The following is a 16,587-nucleotide window of genomic DNA, read 5'->3' as shown; positions in this document are numbered from 1 at the left end:
TTCTGATCATCTGCTATTCTATTGATTGGAGTTCAGTTGACCAGCAGGGGCTTCTCTCCTGTGGTGTTCAAACAGATGATATTGTATTGTGAAATGTCCTAAATGTTATGGTCCATGTTTCAACCATTTTATTGCAGGGTATCCCTTTCCTCGTGTTGGGCCTCAAAGTGAGTCAAGATAGCCCCAAATACCATTACAATGACCACTTCTAATAGGGAAAAACTTTACAGGAGCTCGGGAGCGAAAAACATGAAATGGTTTAATGGATGTGTTTACAATTGTAGCAGAGATTTCTTGTGATTATGGAATTGGTTTTATTTGCAGAATATAAAATACCTTCACTCTCAATAAAACTGAAAAGTCAATTTAATTTAAATGTTTACATTAATTTAACATTTATTTGAAACAAATTGCGTTAATTCTAACAATGATTATAAACAAGTATATACTGTTAGAAGGTTAAAATGCATCTCATAAACATTTAGAATTGTGACAAATTAAGCCTTTGAAATAATGATTATCGCCGCGATAGATGCAAGCATGTGAGGGTATTGTACACAGATAGGGTGACAAAGTCTCGGTTTAGAAAGAAATCGATAGAAAAAGAATATTTCCGAATTATCATCGTGACTTTTCACGCTACCTTTGTTAATCAATTAATCAGAGAACACACCTTCATCGGTTAAGGCTAAACAGGGTGATTCAGAAAATCTGTAAAGAGATGCTCAATAGGTCACGTAAGCTACGGTATTTTTCCGATTTCGACACACATAAGTTCCTAGATTAAAGTTTTAACGAATTAAATTGATGTATTATGACATGTGACAACGAAGGATCAGACAAAATCACTTTAAAAAGACATCTTTAACACTAGCAGAGTAGAGCGGGGTTTTCCCGTGACTGAAGCAAATCAATACCACTCCGTTTTCCCACTCTGTAACGAGTCTAACCTTGTTCAGAAGTTGTATTTGCAGAATGGACTGAAGCGTTAGTAAAAGTTTGTGAGTTTAAACCTGGTGTTGTGTTAATTCCTTGTGTGTGAGGGCCGACACAGCAATGCCGATGGAGATAGTTCTGAGTAATGCCCCCCTTTCACTACGACCACGAATATCCCGAATCACTCCGAATCGGAAACTTTCGAAATTCGTGATAGGAAGAATGCCAAGAATGGGTTATGAAACATGTACGAATTACAAGCTTCATATACGGATCATGCACGAATTGTAAAAATCGCCTACGACTAAGTTACGAATATGCCGATTGTCTTCTTATTTAATTCTTACATAATTCGTAGTTGACTCGGGACATTCGTATTTGTTTCTGGACGTTTTAAGGTTGAGGACAAGAAATTTTGGGAGTCTCGAATCGCTAAGAATAACCAAGAATGCAAAAAAACGATTACGAAGCTGTTACGGAACATAAGAATTAATTACGAATGGATTACGATACAGCCACGAAATTGCAATTCGGGGACCCTTCCACGAAAGTGTTTGACAAATAAAAACTTTCTCTCCGATTCGACGAACTCCCGCGAACTGTACGAATGGTTGGGAATCAGATAAGATTCATTTAAGAACTTCAAGAAATGATTGAGGTTTATCTACGAACATAAATCCTATTCGGGGTGATTCGGGGTGATTCGGGGTGATTCGGGATATTCGTGGTCGTAGTGAAATGGGGGCATAAGTACGATAGACCAATGACGCCGTGATTTAAATGACTCTTGGCTGACCAGGCGAGTTGTAGGGTCATGGCTTACATTGACCATGCCGGCGCGGAACGGCAATACGTTCAGGTAACTGTAGAAGGGTCCAGTTGAAGATATTGAAAAGATTAATGCACTGAATCTATCTTTCCGTAATTGAGGCTATGGTGGTCCCGCAGTCGTCAAAGGCGTCGGCGCTGTGCGGAGTTTCGTCCCTTTAGTATGCCAATGGGTTTGAACTCGGATTATGATCCTTGGTTTGCCAGCACCAAATCCGTCATATGCTCGTGGGTTTCACCAAAGTTGTAAACGCGTAAGACTTGCATCGTTCCCGCCCACACTAGGCTGACACGTATGACTGGAATACTGTTCAATGTGGCGTAATACCCAACTCACTCACTCACTCACTATTCCCATAGCCATATAACGAGTGGGTGAATCATGTTTAACGCCGCTGTGAACCATAGTCAAGCTCTATGACAAAGTATTAACAGTGACTGACATCATGACCAACGATCCATGCTATTTGGTACTATCCAGAGTCAAAGTCACGAGATTTTCATTTTTGTGAGTCCTTACGACACGAAAGACGTACTGATAACCTATTATGGAATCTCCCTAAGGGGTCAAGACTTTATCAAAACTATTTGGAAAATTGAACTGTTTGAAAGGATGGAAATTATGAATCAAATACGGGCATGGGTGGCCCAGTCAACTATGACGCCGCAATTTACCATGCAGACTTGTTTCCCTTAGGCGTACCAGGATCCTAATATTGCAGGTTTGAATCCGTCATTCGTCCTGATTATGATTGATTGTTTACAAGCACCGTACCCTCTCTCGTGGGTCTCAAAACAACGTCATGCGAGTGGGTGTGAGTGTGTGTGTGTGTGGTTCCATGCAGTTTTTGTTAAATTTCATCAATATCAGGGCGGGGGACATCATGTGGGGAATCGAACCCGGGTTTTCAGCGAGATGAGCGAACGCTTTAACCACGAGGCTACCCCACCGCAAGCTGGAATGAAACATTGTTTTAAGGATCTATGTAGTCAGAGACGAGGAGATGGACACATGTTCACATATTATTTTAAAGCTCAGAAATGATCATATATACACTTTGAATATATATAAGTAAATTACTTCATCCGATAAATCAGTTTTATTCGATTTCGAAAAGAAACATTTAGTTTACAATCATGACACAGTAAATACACCTTAATTAAACATGTACCTGAGTCAAAAATTGCTGTGTTTAAGAACGTATTTGACAAACATATTATAAACGTTATCAAAACGTTACTAGTAGTTTACAGATATCACAAATCAACGGAGAAAACAAGGGGAATCGCATCGTGCAAAAGAATGTTAGCCTTAGCTTAAGTGAGTGAGTATGGTTTTACGCCGCTTTAAGCAGCAATATCACGGCGGGGGACACCAGAAATAGGCTTCATACAATATACCCAAGTCGGGAATCGAACCCGGGTCTTCGGCATGACGAGCTTCGGCGTTAAACCACTAGGCTACCCGACCGCCCCTTTTGCTACAGTAAAGAGAAGTAGCTTTGAACAATCCGTTTTAACAAAGAAATTGTCAAACATTGCACGAGCATCTCAGACAGTTGACCACACTGAAACGCTGACTCCACGCTCTACCAGGCCTACATAGGACATATACTAGAGACCAAATTGCTTGCAACCGGTGGAAGCTCCTGGTCGTCGTTCACGCTGATAATACGACTTGGACTGCGGGAAATTGCCTCCAGCTGGGGCTGTGTGATAGCCATGCCCATGAGGGTCGGAAGTGTCACTACCCACGTCTCCACCCCCATATTCTCGGCAGCAATAGCAGCAGCTTCCGTAGCAGCATCATTATTAGACGATCCATCGATGAGGACTACCAACACCTTCTTCGCTCCAGCAATACCGTTGTTGATCAGCTGGCTGGTTGCCTCGGTGATGCCTAAGTCGACCGCGGAACCGGCAAAGGGGATGGTGTTGTCGGTGGCTAGGACGTTGATGGCGCCGGTTAACATTGTGTTATCGCTGGTGATGGTCTGTCGTGTCTGAGCATTGTCCTCAAAGATGGTGAAGCCGACGGGACATCTGTCGAGGGGGAGATTGGCGACGAACATGTTGGACCAGTCAATGACGGCGGGGTTGTAGAAGACATTGAGGCCCTGAGAACGGGTTGTACTGGCCGAGTGGTCTAACAACACCACAATGTCCACCATAGTACCTATTGAAAGAAACGAAAACGTAATTGCGGTGAAACAACCCCTCCCTCCTCCTTTAAAAACCGACCCGTGAAGATTCCGGGATAGAATAGGTCTTCAGCAACCCTTGCTTACCGTAAAAGGTGACTACGCTTGTCGTAAAAGGCGACTAACGGGATCGGTTGGTCAGGCTCGCTGACTTGGTTGATGCATGTCATCGATCCCAATTGCGTGGATCGATGCTCTTGATATCAATCCCTGGATTGTCTGGTCCAGAGTCGATTATTTACAGACCGCCGTCATACAGCTGGAATATTGCTGAGTGCGGCGTTGAACAACAAACCAACCAACCAACCAACCAACCAACCTTTAAAAACCAAACCTCGTGGCGATTACGGGTCAGAATAGGCCTCGATGGGTTGACAATTGACAATGACAATACAACTGCAATTCTATTCTACGGGGAAAATAAAGCTGGAGTATGGACGACGGCGACATAAAACACTATTCACTCACTTAATTTTTTCCCACTTAAAAGAAAGCATTTAAAACTCTTGGTGCTGCGTATGGTTCCAGAGCTTCAGACCTAACGGTACATGGGTGAAATATTGTCTTATAATGCCTTTGATTAGTTGGTAAAATATTGTAATCAAAATTGACAGAACACATCTGTTTTTTATAACCTGTCTAATGTATGACTGAAAAGATAGCAGTTTGACTGATAAAGTAATGTATCTACCGGCGGTAGTCGTTGCCTCATCAACCAGCGTAGTCATAACCATCACAGCCGTAGTCGTTGTTGTTTGCGTTGTAGTTGTTGTGGGTGTCGTTGTAGTCGCGGTAGAGGTAGTTAATGAAACTACAAAATGAATAGGAATAGAAAGCGTTACACGTCGTTTAGAAATTGATTTTTTCTTTTCTTTATCAAATAATTACTATTAAGATATCTAGACCTTTTATATAACTGGGGATGAAGGGTGGTGTTCACGCACCTTGTTATCTATGGGGGGGCACGGGTGGCCCAGTCGTCTAAAGGCGCCGCGATTCGCTGTGCAGAGTTGCGTCCCTAGGGCACGCCAGAAACCTATGATTGTGGGTTCGAATCCCGGTTCGCCCCGATTATGTTTCTAGGTTTGGCAGCACCATACCCGTGCTCGTGGGTTTCACCGAAGTGGTAAACGTCTGAGACCTGCATCACTTCGGGCTTTCCTCCCACATTAAGTTGACACGCCGTGATATAACTGGAATACTGTTAAAAGCGGCGTAAAACTCAACTCACTCACTCACTCACTGTTATCTATGGAGAATTGCGACATGTAAATTGAACACCTCGGGGTATTGATTTTCGGATGTAGTTTTCATTCCGTTTCCGGTATGAAATTTTTATGGTATCCAGTATTGTGAAAAAAAGTACATACCTTTGGTCAAATTGTTCTGAAATGCCTGGCTCACTGTCAAAGAAAATATGAATAAAATTACGGGCGTATAGTTTCAATTTAGTTTTATGTCATTATTTACATTTTCAGCTATATATCTTAACCGTTAATTCGGTTGGTAATATGGACGTTATTTTTCACGATCTGATAATTCTGTTTTACTCACGTGTACAAATAAGTTGCTTAATTGGCTTCACGAAGTAAATAAGGAAGTAATCGTTGGCCGTTATTAAGACTCGATTACGACTTCCGGTCATTGCCATCAACTCTTGAGAGGGGGCGTAACGACCGTAACCGACGCCAATGATAGCGACGTGATCCGCCCTCAGCTGCAGGCTCTCAGACAGTGTGGCGAAGTAGTTTTCGGATTGCTGTGGGGTGACGTCAATGACGATGCGGGCGGCTTTTGGACGAGCGTCTGTCTTGAAGTACGATCTGATGGACCTCAGAGCTAGAGAGCGTTTTGCTCCCTTAAACTGCGGTCTCCAAGACTGAATGGCAAGGTGAAGGTCGTTTGGGTTGTTGGTAAATGGCGCAAGGAGCCTGACGGTGTTGCTGACTGCGACAATGGATATTCGGACTTTACTGTAGTCACACTGTGATACGAATGTTTTCAGGAAGTGGACAAGCCCCGGGGAGAGGACGATTCCTCCCCAACTGTGATACATGGTCGCCTTGGAGTCGGCAACGGCAATCACGACGTCGGTGTCGATGGCCAGTGAACATGCTGAAAACGTCATCGAATAAAGCCACATGTTAATTATACAGTTGTGGTCAATGAAAGTGTTCTGTATGACACGATACCTAAATACGGTAATGTACTTTATCTTCAGAGTTGTCAGTTCTATTTCAATATACAAGACATCATCCTCTGAAGCCAATATGCCCGCACAGACATTTTGCATGTGCTTAGTTTCAGGGGTCCATTCATTTAAACCCCCCCCCCTTATTTTGTCTTTTACGCCCAATGCAATATGTTTTAGTTGATCATTATTCTTTTGCGTTGATTGTTTATATTTATGAACGTATCGCATGATGTTCATCCAGAAATCGTTCATTCGACATCATTTGAATTAATCAAAAGTTGTCGATGTTTATCAGTGGTGTGTGTAGATCACGTTCGATGGTTTTGGTCTCAGAAAACATGACACACCAATACTAAAAGTAAAATAGTAAAACCTGTCTGATATTAATTAGTTCAGCACTTGTATAAACCGACACCTGGGTAGTGCAACCATGTATATATATATATATCTGAGTATACGGACACTCTGTAAGATAGCATTTGTCCTTTTCAAATATATTTCTCCATTAAAGAAGTGTTTCAGTCCCGATTACTCACGTGAAGCGGAGGCATTTCCCCCCAACAGGAAACACACGACCAGGCAGACGAGATGAAGGCGAGCAGACGACATCAGGACCTCCATCTGTCATGGAGCGAGCAATAATACGTGAATGTCTACAAGGGAACAAACAGATATCTAAAACATCTTAATCAAATTATTCTAATCAAAATAAATAGCCTTTAGTCGCAATGGTAGAACCACACTTAAATGGCACTCAAGCCTAACTCAGTTTTGGACATTTGACGGTAAATCCACCGAGACAGACCTTGCTGAAAATGGTGTACGTTAAAAAAATTAAACAAACATACAATGCTCTCTCTGTGGACGCAGTACAGACTATGGACAGACGAGAATGATAACGCTTCCACTGTTCCATCTGATATAGCCAAGTGGCCACTGCCCGGGGGTCAAGATCGAACTGGACTGAGGTCAAACATCCAGCGCTGTCCCAATTCCGCAAATCGAGCGTAAGCAAGAACGATGTCACTTCATGTTGATTAGAACAGATTAATATAATTAAGATGATAAACACCGCCCGGAGACATGGCTTGTACGTAACATGCAGGTGGGATGTACGTTGTAGTAGTGTAGGAGATAAGGTTCTGAAATGTTTCACATTTGTTTACAAAAATGAAGGCCCGAATCAACAAATTTGTATCAGAAATGAATAAAAATACTGTGTTGTACATCATCTCTTTTTCTCCTTAAACCACCAACAGCGGTACAATAGCGGCAAAATAGCTGGGACAGTCATATGAATGTACCACTAAATATCAGTGAAGACACAAGCTGTTCGCGAAAAGAACAAGCATGTCCTGCCCTGCTGATAGTTCACGCCATCCACGCAAATTCATAAAGAAGGTAAAATGTATTGTCTGACGCCGCGCAGCAGTACACCTGACGGCGGCCTGTAAACAAGCCAGACATTTAGGTGATCGGGGGACCAAAAAATCCGATAGTTACAAGAACATCGCCTTAAGATTGAGTAAATAAATGACTACTTGTATGATTTTATATTTTAAGAAAACGTCGTTCCGTTGCTAACTGTGAATAACACCAAAATAGAATAATTGTGTATTGTTTTAATCCAATCCTCTTTATCTTATTGCTGTAGGAAATATGTGTTACTGATTGTTACTGTTGTTTGTTACATTCCCCTATCAGCAAATCTTGCTGGGATGCTGTATGGGAAGTGCAAGTCATGACCTCGTGAACCAGTTATTTCAGCTCTACCGTATGATGTTCAGCCTTACAATACGTCTTGGTGACCTTTAACTTTATGACATCGTAATGAGGTGAATTTTGCAGATGATTGCACTCTCAAACAGTTGTGCCGAATACTCGCTTTCCTTCTTGACTGGGTCCTTTATTTCGTTTCGACAGTTCCTACTTTCATATGTTCAAGAATGTTTTCAACAGATTTTGGAAATATTCTTGTGTTTAATGGCATACAGTAAACTACGGTAATAACGAACTCAAAGTGACTACTAATTTCAGTTCGTTATAACCGGAGTTCGTTGTAAGCATATATATATATATATATATATATATATATATATATATATATATATATATATATATATTCGCAATGGCCGAGACTAAAAATAAGTTCGTTATATCCGTCAGTTCGTTATAAGCACGTTCGTTATAATTACTGTACATTAGTATCTGTATCGCCAATAAAAGGAGTAGGGCTTATTTCCGAATATATATAAACTACATAAGATGACGCGGTATGCGAAGTCAAGGCCCGTAATGACGTGTGATATGGAACATCATTTAACACGACTGACTTGCTGAAAGAGTGAGTGAGTTGGGTTTGACGCCACTATGTACGCTGTGTCTGTCATATCAGGGCGTATCGGCTTGGTGATAGAGGAAACCTGTTGCGATGCAGGTCCTGGATGTTTACCACCTTTGGAAACCCATGAGCACGGGTATGGTGCTGACAAACCAACAAACATAATCAGGGCGAACCGGAATGCGAAACAACCATCACAAGTCTCGGGTACACAAAAGGGGCGTGTCTCTTGATGGCGAAACGCGGCGCCTTAGACGACTGGACCAAGATATATTATACAAACATTTCAATCGTGCACATTTGGATCATGTGAAATCATGTTCTCTTCTAGTTCAAGGATGTCGTGAAAGCCAGCATCTTTTAAATAATAATTATGATGTTTAACTTATTGAAATTCTGTCCCGCTTGTTCGTAGCAGCACAGCCGTTGCATTTAACTGTTACCAAATTGTATTGTGTAAACACCATGAGACAACAATAACAGTGAATACAATAAACATTATTCCAGACGTTTCTATACAAAAACACAAAATTAAGACAAAATGGCAATCATTTATTGATTCTAAACAATGTATTCATCTTTCATAAATTACATGACATAGATGATTAAATGAAAATAAATATTTACATTCAACACATGCATCACAATAAGCTAGATCCGTGCCCTCCATGTGCAAACACTGTTGCAATTAGCCATGACCCGATAACAATACATCAAAACACCATTTAAAATATCTTTAGTTGACATCAAAATCGCGCAAGACTACTGATAGTCAAGACAGATGATAATTAGGGGTCGATAAACTGGCAATGTTGATGTGACATTTACAGAAAGTGTTCATAGTCCATAAAAGTCGTAAGTCGTAATCCAAGTACCAAGATCCGTATCGTGATTTAAACTTAATTAAGACGACCAACACCCAAAGAAGTTAAAGTGAGCATTAACGTATCAGGGAGACTTCACAATAACGCTGACCCTAACCCGTATTCTATGGGCAATAAATTAACCCGACACCGTAGATCACCAATGATCTTAATGTGAGAAACACACGTCCCCGTTTCATTACTAGAGGACAGGGGGACAGATTGCGGTAGGAAGACTCGTTGTCAAATCTACAAGATTTGCGTCGTCCCGATTCGGGAATGTCCGGACAGGATCCTGTGCGATGGAGTCGAGAGTCGCCTGTGTCACCGCCAGGCCACTCAGCGTCTGCAAAGAGACAGCGTATACGGTGATGCCAGCAGCGGCGGCGGCTTGGGCAGCAGCTTCCACGGCGGCTGCATCGTTCGGAGACCCGTCAACAACGACGTAAATCACTTTCTGAGCTCCTGCGTTGCCGTTGTTCGTAAGTTCATTGGCAGCCTGGGTAATGGCACCTGCGATGTTGGATCCGGCGAAGGTGATGGTGCTGTCACCTGCTACGGTATTCACTGCGTTCGTGAAGGTGGTCGCGTCACCTGTAAGTTGTTGTCGTGTTGTCGCCGTGTCGGAAAACGTTGTGAGTCCGATGGTACAGGCTCCGTTAGCGGGAGCTATACGATTGGCAAATGCATTGGCAAAGTTGGAAAGAGCAGATGCCCAGGTGAAGGTGAGGCCCGAAAAACGTCTGGTACTGTCTGAGTGGTCTAACACCAGCATGATGTTTGACACGACAGCTGAAACACGGATTATAGGAGTATTTATTAAATTATTAATCCCAAAACGATTCAGGGACAGTGAGCTCAGTTTGATGACGCTTTAAGCAAGGATGGGTAATAGAAGGTGAGAAAAATCAAGTATCATCGAATCAGCTATCATCAGATCCTGGCATGGATACGGAACGCAACTCCGCACGGCAAATTACAGCCTCTTACACCACTAGGTCACAGAGCCCCAAAAGCAATGCTTGTTTGTGTAAGTGCATCAATATTGTATCAGAATCACCATTAACAAGCACATTTTGTCCAAATACCAGGTTGTCCTGATATAGCTGATAAGTTGTGTCAGCTGATCACGCCAGTATTAGAGAGCTTTCTCCTCGAGTGAGTGAGTTATGTTTAAAGCCATTTTAAACAGTATTTCAGTTATCACGGCGTGCCGACTTCTTATGAGTGGAAAACCCAACGAGAGTCAGTGAGTGAGTATTGATTAACGCAGTGTTCCGTCGGGAGACCAGAAATGCGCTTCACACATTGTCCCCAATTGGCATCGGACCCTGGTCTTCAGCGTGGCGAGCAACTGCTTCATTAACAAGGCTACCCCACCGAAGACAAACTAGAATCAAGGACGAATGTGGAATCGACCAGCATGTCCTGGCAACATGTCTGCGCAGAATTGCAGCGCATTGTAGCGCCCAGCGTGTGCTCGTCGGTTGTCCTTTTCCACGGGTGAGGTGAGGTGAAATGGGGTTTAACGTCGCGTCCAAGATTATTGCACTTATATAGCTACGTGCATGTACGTGTGTGTGTTTGTGTGGCTGCGGACTGATGCCGATTTATAGTGCTAGCACATTGAGATACCATGCCGCAGTTTAACATGAATACCCCACTCAGACACAGTATACTGACTCCGAGCCGACTTGTTTTAGCCCCTTAATGCCGAGCGCCAGACAGGGTAACAACAAGTACCATCTTTTAACGTCTTTTGGTATGGCGCGGTCGGGGATCGAACCCCGGACCTTCCGCTCTACCACTAGACCACGGAGGCGGTCTCCACAACTGGAATACAAACGACATGACGTCAGAGCCCAATACTTACAGAGTGGAGTGACCGTCGAAGTTGTAGTGGGTCGTCTCGCCAATATTTGCTGGTACAGCTGAACAACTATAAAAAACGAAGCTTGTTTATATAAACACGCATAAAAAGTCACTTACTACAAAGGAATAGAAGCCGAAAAATATATATTAAGAAATACATTGACTTTCGTTTTCTTTTAATCGTATCATTTTCTGTCACTGGGTGATGAAATAAAATGTTTGGAATTCGTTATCATAATACATGGAAAAATAATTGTAAAATGACTGAAATAGTTTGACGTTTGGTAAAGTGCTTAAGTAAAAATTTCAGTCATTTTACACATTGACTGTAACACATGTACGTGTATTCATAATGAGCCCATTTGCTGTTTCGGAGAGGGATTCAAGTTTATATATATATATATATTCAAAAGGCATAAAATAGCATTACTTTGATCAGAGCTTCGGGTTCCTATGATAGTAGTGTGATAGAGGGAGTTGAATTTAATTAACGCCGCTTTGAACAGTATTTTAGTAGCACGGCGTGTCAGCTTGATGTGGGAGAGCCCGAAGTGATGCAGGTTTCAGACGTTTACCACGGGTATAGTGCTAACAAAGCAAGAAACATAATCAGGGCGAACTGGGATTCGAACCACGATAACAGTGTCTGGCATGCCACTTAGTCACCCGTGCCCCCCTGTGTCATGTTGACAGTTGAACTTAATGGCTTGCTGGTTTAAAAAGTCTAGAAGTGGTCAACAGACTGTGTTCCTCCCTAACGTCCTACTCACGATAACAGATGGTCCTCTTGATCCTTGGGCTTTGTTGTATCAGAAGGTAATCTGATGTCGTGGAGACGACTTGTTGGCCGTTCCCTCCCGCCATCATGACCAACTCTCTGGTAGGACTCTGTCCGAAAGCCACGCCGATGACAGCAACTTCCTCCGCCCTCAACTGGATGCTCTCGGACACTGTAGCTATATAATTATCAGACGCTCTGTTGGTGAGGAAGATTGCGAGTTTGGCTGTGTTTGGGCGGGCGTTTGCTCTGAATTGGTTGCTGATGAAGCGGACAGCGTCATAGGTTCTTGCTGCTCCGAATTCCGGCCTCCATCGTAACGCGGTCTGCAGCGTTTGTGGCTGGTTTGTGAAGCCGGTGAGTTCACGTGTCGTTGTACCGTATGCAACCAGCGAGATCCGGACCTTGGTCAAGTCGAAGAGAGTGACGAATGAGCGGAGAAAGTTGGCTAAACCAGGGGAGATAACTAACCCTCCCCAAAACGACTGCATCGTTGATGCACTGTCGTGGATGGCGATGACGATGTCGGTGTTGATGGCCACGTTACAATCTGAGGGAACAAAAGCGATGGTTGTGAGTCAGCGTAAGTCAGTATAGTTGATAGCGGCAGAAAACTTTTTAACGAAAACATGTGAACATCAACTTTGTTGGTCACTCGATGAGCTAAAGAAGGTATTGACAAAGTAGGACTAATATCCTTTATTTGAGTGAGTGAGTTGGGTTTAACGCCGCTTTTAACAGTATTACAGTTATATCGCGGCGTGTCAGCTTAATGTGGGAGGAAAGCCCGAAGCGATGCAGGTCTCAGACGTTTACCACTTCGATGAAACCCACGAGCACGGGTATGGTGCTGACAAACCTAGACACATAATCGAGGCGAACCGGGATTCGAACCCACAATCATAGGTTCCTGGTGTGCCCAAGGGACGCAACTCTGCACAGCGAATTGCGGCGCCTTAGAGGACTGGGCCACCTGTGACCCCAATATCCTCTATGTATTCTGCTACGATTATTATTATTATTAGTAGTAGTAGCAGCAGCAGTAGTAGAAGTAGTAGTAGTAGTAGTAGTAGTAGTAGAAGTAATTTTTAGCACGGTACTGATAAAGGCAAAGGAGACCGACTTTCCAAACAACGAATCGTGTTCGTTCAGGACCGTCCCTAAGACCTTGATACGTACACAGGCACGCACACACACGCACACGCACACGCACACGCACACGCACATGTTCATGCTCACTCAATGCCTCTTTTCTTTGAACACGTTGGTATAGTTTACTCACAGTTGCTGCGGGCACTCTCTAACGCCACACACAGGAAGACCAGTGCCGTCCCGATGACCTTGACTGACGGAACCATGGCGGTGACGTTGTTGAAGATGGGTGGTGTTTAATTACTGGTATGAAGCAGACAGCATGAATGAGTCGTTGCTTCATCGGTTGTATACAGATATAGATACTTTTTCATAAAGTTTGGTAGACTCATATTGTGATTGAGTTTTATGAACGTTGCCTTAAACTCTTATGTAATACACACGGCGTGCCAACTTCAGGGGAGGAAAAATCTTTGCCTCAAACAACAGACTTACTGTCGTATACTAGTATGTCACCTAGTTAAATGAGAATTGCAAGAATCACGCCGTGGAAAGTTGTCCGATAAAAATGTTGAAAGAAAAATGACACAGAAGAATGAAGTCGCCATTTTGAATGTTCTAATCCTAGACAGACGAAAATAAAGTTTGTTTGTTTGTTGCATTACGCCTCACTCAGCAATATTCCAGCTATATGACGGAGGTTTGTAAATAATCGAGTTTGGACCAGACAATCCAGTGATTGACATCATGAGCATCGATCCACGCAATTTTGGTACGATGACATGCATCAACCAAGTCAGCGAGCCTGAACACCCTATCCCATTAGTCGCCTCTTACAAGTCGTTTGAAACGGTAAATGTTAGAGAATAAAGTTCACACAACATACTCCCTTGATAACAGTCATTTAGATACATTTCATAACGCGTTGTTACAATTTACAAAATTGTCCAAATAAAGCCATCACACTATATGCTCTCGGACCTACCTGATGTGTCCCGGTGCGTTTACTGTAGTAACACGGCAAGGGCCGGCTATTTAAGCTGTCCGTCGTAATTAGCCCATGGCATGACGTAACGCTAGGACCTCATGATGCAAAGAGGCGAGATAACGGTTGTTTACTTCATAATTCTTACCTGGAGTTAATGAGGTGTAACTGATAACCATGCCTGTCATCATGTTGTATAACGGTTAATGTTATTTGTCTCATAGGAAACAACATTCTACGAATGTTATTACGCTAAATCTAGACAGGTCGGGGTTAGAGGTTCGGGGTGACTGTAGATACAGTAACAGATGAGTAAGTTGGGGATTGGATGGTCACAACGGCGTGCATTAGGACTCGTGTTCTCATTATGAGGTGAGGTGAGATGGGATTTAACATCGCGCTCAAGATTATTTCACTTACACAGCGGATTGTGTGTGCGGGCGTTTGTGTGGGTGTGTAGGTTGGTGGGTTAGTGGATGTGGGTGTGGCCGCTTAAACGAGTCAGGAAAATGCCGGTTTTATAGCGCTACCCCTCTGAGAAGCCATGTCGCAGTTTAACATGGAAACTTCACTATGCCATTCTGACTCTATACTCGTAAACAATCAAGTGAGTGTACATAAAAACGTTGCTATGAAAAGTATTAAAGTGAAACTTAAACACCTAGCGTATTTATTTTCCATTTTAGGGAAGAATCGGTGCCTGATGCTTGTCGAAAGCGTGCGTTCGTCACGCCGAAATCCCGTGTTCGAATTACCACAAAGTACAGTGTGTGAAGTGAATATTTGGCGTACCTCGATGTGATATTTATGACTGGAATATTGCTAAAAGCGGCTTAAAACACTACTCACTAGACACATAATGGTGTCACAATCCGGTGCACAATGACGTATACGGTGTCGCCTCGTTATACCGAACTCCTTGTTCCATGACAAACTCTTCTCCTTGTTTCTTGTTCCGACCGGGCGCATATTATTCATTCTATGGAGCTGTGTACAATATATCATCAAGAAATCTTATCTAGTGAAATTTAGTAAAATAACTAAGTCGCATTCTCGCGTGTTGGTTACATTTGACACTTTTTGTTTGTTTTTGATAGCGCGACAAGGCGACAATATCCCTTCTAGGATTCCATAGATGAGTGGGTGAGACAACGATGCAGTATAATACGAGAGACTAAACACGCCAACAGGTACTTGGGACCGATGATTTGTTTTAGTTCAGTTGTGATGTCGGCTACAAAACGAATGTTAATCTAGATGTCACCGTGGTGAACATGTGCAGGACCACTTTTACGTAACAGTTAAATAAACATAAAGTTCACAATTTATTTTGAAAAGATATATCATACTTTATACATATACATAGAAGTAATTATTAAACAATGATACAGTACGCGTGTACAAGTCAACCTTTACCCGGACAAATCGTCCATCCTCCCTTTTAATATAAAAATATACCACGAAGCACTCGTAGTACTAAGACGATCTAACTCTCATACTTAACATAGTGAGTTAGTGAGTGAGTTGGGTTTCACGCCGCTTTTAACAGTATTCCAGTTATATCACGGCGTGTCGGCTTAATGTGGGAGGAAAGCCCGAAAGTGATGCAGGTCTCAGGCGTTTACAACTTCGATGAAACCCACGAGCACAGGTATGGTGCTGACAAAACTAGTTACAATCGGGGCGAACAGGGATTCGAACCCGCAATCATAGGTTTCTGGAGTGCCCAAGGGATGCAACTCTGCACAACGAATCGCGGCGCCTTAGACGACTGGGCCACTGCACACAATTGGGATCGATGACATGCATCAACCAAGTCAGAGAGCCCGACCACCCGATCCCGTTAGGCGCCTCTTACGACAAGCATGAGTTGCCGAAGACCAATTGTAACCCGGATATTCTCAGGGAACAATGGCGTTTCATGCTAGGAAAGCCCTAGTAAACGGTGACTGAGTGGGTGAGTTTGGTTTAACGGCGCTTTGAAAAGTATTCCTGTGATATCGCGGCGGATAGCCAAAACTTGTTTGATTATTGTTTAACGCCGCACTCAGCAATATTCCAGCTATGTGGCGGCGGTCCGTAAATAATCGAGTCTGAACCAGACAACGTAGTGATTGACATCATGAGCATCGATCCGCGCAATTGGGATACGATGACAAGCATCAACCATGTCAGCTAGCCTGACAACCCGATCCCGTTAGTCGCCTCTTTCGACAAGCATTATCGCGAAAGCCAGAAGTAATTCAGGTGTGGAAAATCGGGGTCGACCGTTTCATATTCGTGGAAGATTAAGGGGCAGAGACTGCAGCTTAGTTGTGGGGGGAAAAGATGTTGAATGTTTTGAAGCACTGACACCGCCAACACGACCAATATAAAGTGGTCGGCTATGACTGTACGAAATATGCTGGACCCTGTGCAAGAGGTCTAACCGCCCTCCATCATTATCATCACCTCGCTGTATCTGCCGGGGGCGCCGGTATCCGACAATCGGCATATC

General features: G+C 43.1%; 3 protein-coding genes across 3 annotated transcripts; all 3 read right to left on the bottom strand.

The window, feature by feature from the left end:
* Positions 1–3,065: 3,065 nt before the first annotated feature.
* Positions 3,066–4,762, bottom strand: LOC125378082. The gene is made up of 2 exons (XM_048392925.1): positions 4,657–4,762; positions 3,066–3,940 (listed from the first exon to the last, which is right to left on the bottom strand). Exons 1-2 carry the CDS (start codon positions 4,697–4,699, stop codon positions 3,363–3,365), a joined length of 621 nt encoding a protein of 206 aa, XP_048248882.1. The 5' UTR covers positions 4,700–4,762; the 3' UTR covers positions 3,066–3,362.
* A 749-nt stretch (positions 4,763–5,511) lies between these two features.
* Positions 5,512–6,780, bottom strand: LOC124152266. The gene is made up of 2 exons (XM_046525142.2): positions 6,696–6,780; positions 5,512–6,080 (listed from the first exon to the last, which is right to left on the bottom strand). Exons 1-2 carry the CDS (start codon positions 6,778–6,780, stop codon positions 5,512–5,514), a joined length of 654 nt encoding a protein of 217 aa, XP_046381098.2.
* A 2,259-nt stretch (positions 6,781–9,039) lies between these two features.
* Positions 9,040–13,419, bottom strand: LOC124152278. Its single transcript, XM_046525154.2, has 4 exons — positions 13,296–13,419; positions 12,006–12,563; positions 11,237–11,302; positions 9,040–10,155 (listed from the first exon to the last, which is right to left on the bottom strand). Exons 1-4 carry the CDS (start codon positions 13,369–13,371, stop codon positions 9,566–9,568), a joined length of 1,290 nt encoding a protein of 429 aa, XP_046381110.2. The 5' UTR covers positions 13,372–13,419; the 3' UTR covers positions 9,040–9,565.
* Between the last annotated feature and the right edge of the window lie 3,168 nt (positions 13,420–16,587).

Source organism: Haliotis rufescens, unplaced genomic scaffold (genome assembly GCF_023055435.1).
Source record: "Haliotis rufescens isolate VD_foot unplaced genomic scaffold, xgHalRufe1.0.p SCAF_11, whole genome shotgun sequence".
Taxonomy (NCBI): Eukaryota; Metazoa; Mollusca; class Gastropoda; order Lepetellida; family Haliotidae; genus Haliotis; species Haliotis rufescens.
The sequence above is the reverse complement of the archived record's forward strand: the minus strand, read 5'-3'. Positions and strand labels throughout refer to the sequence as shown.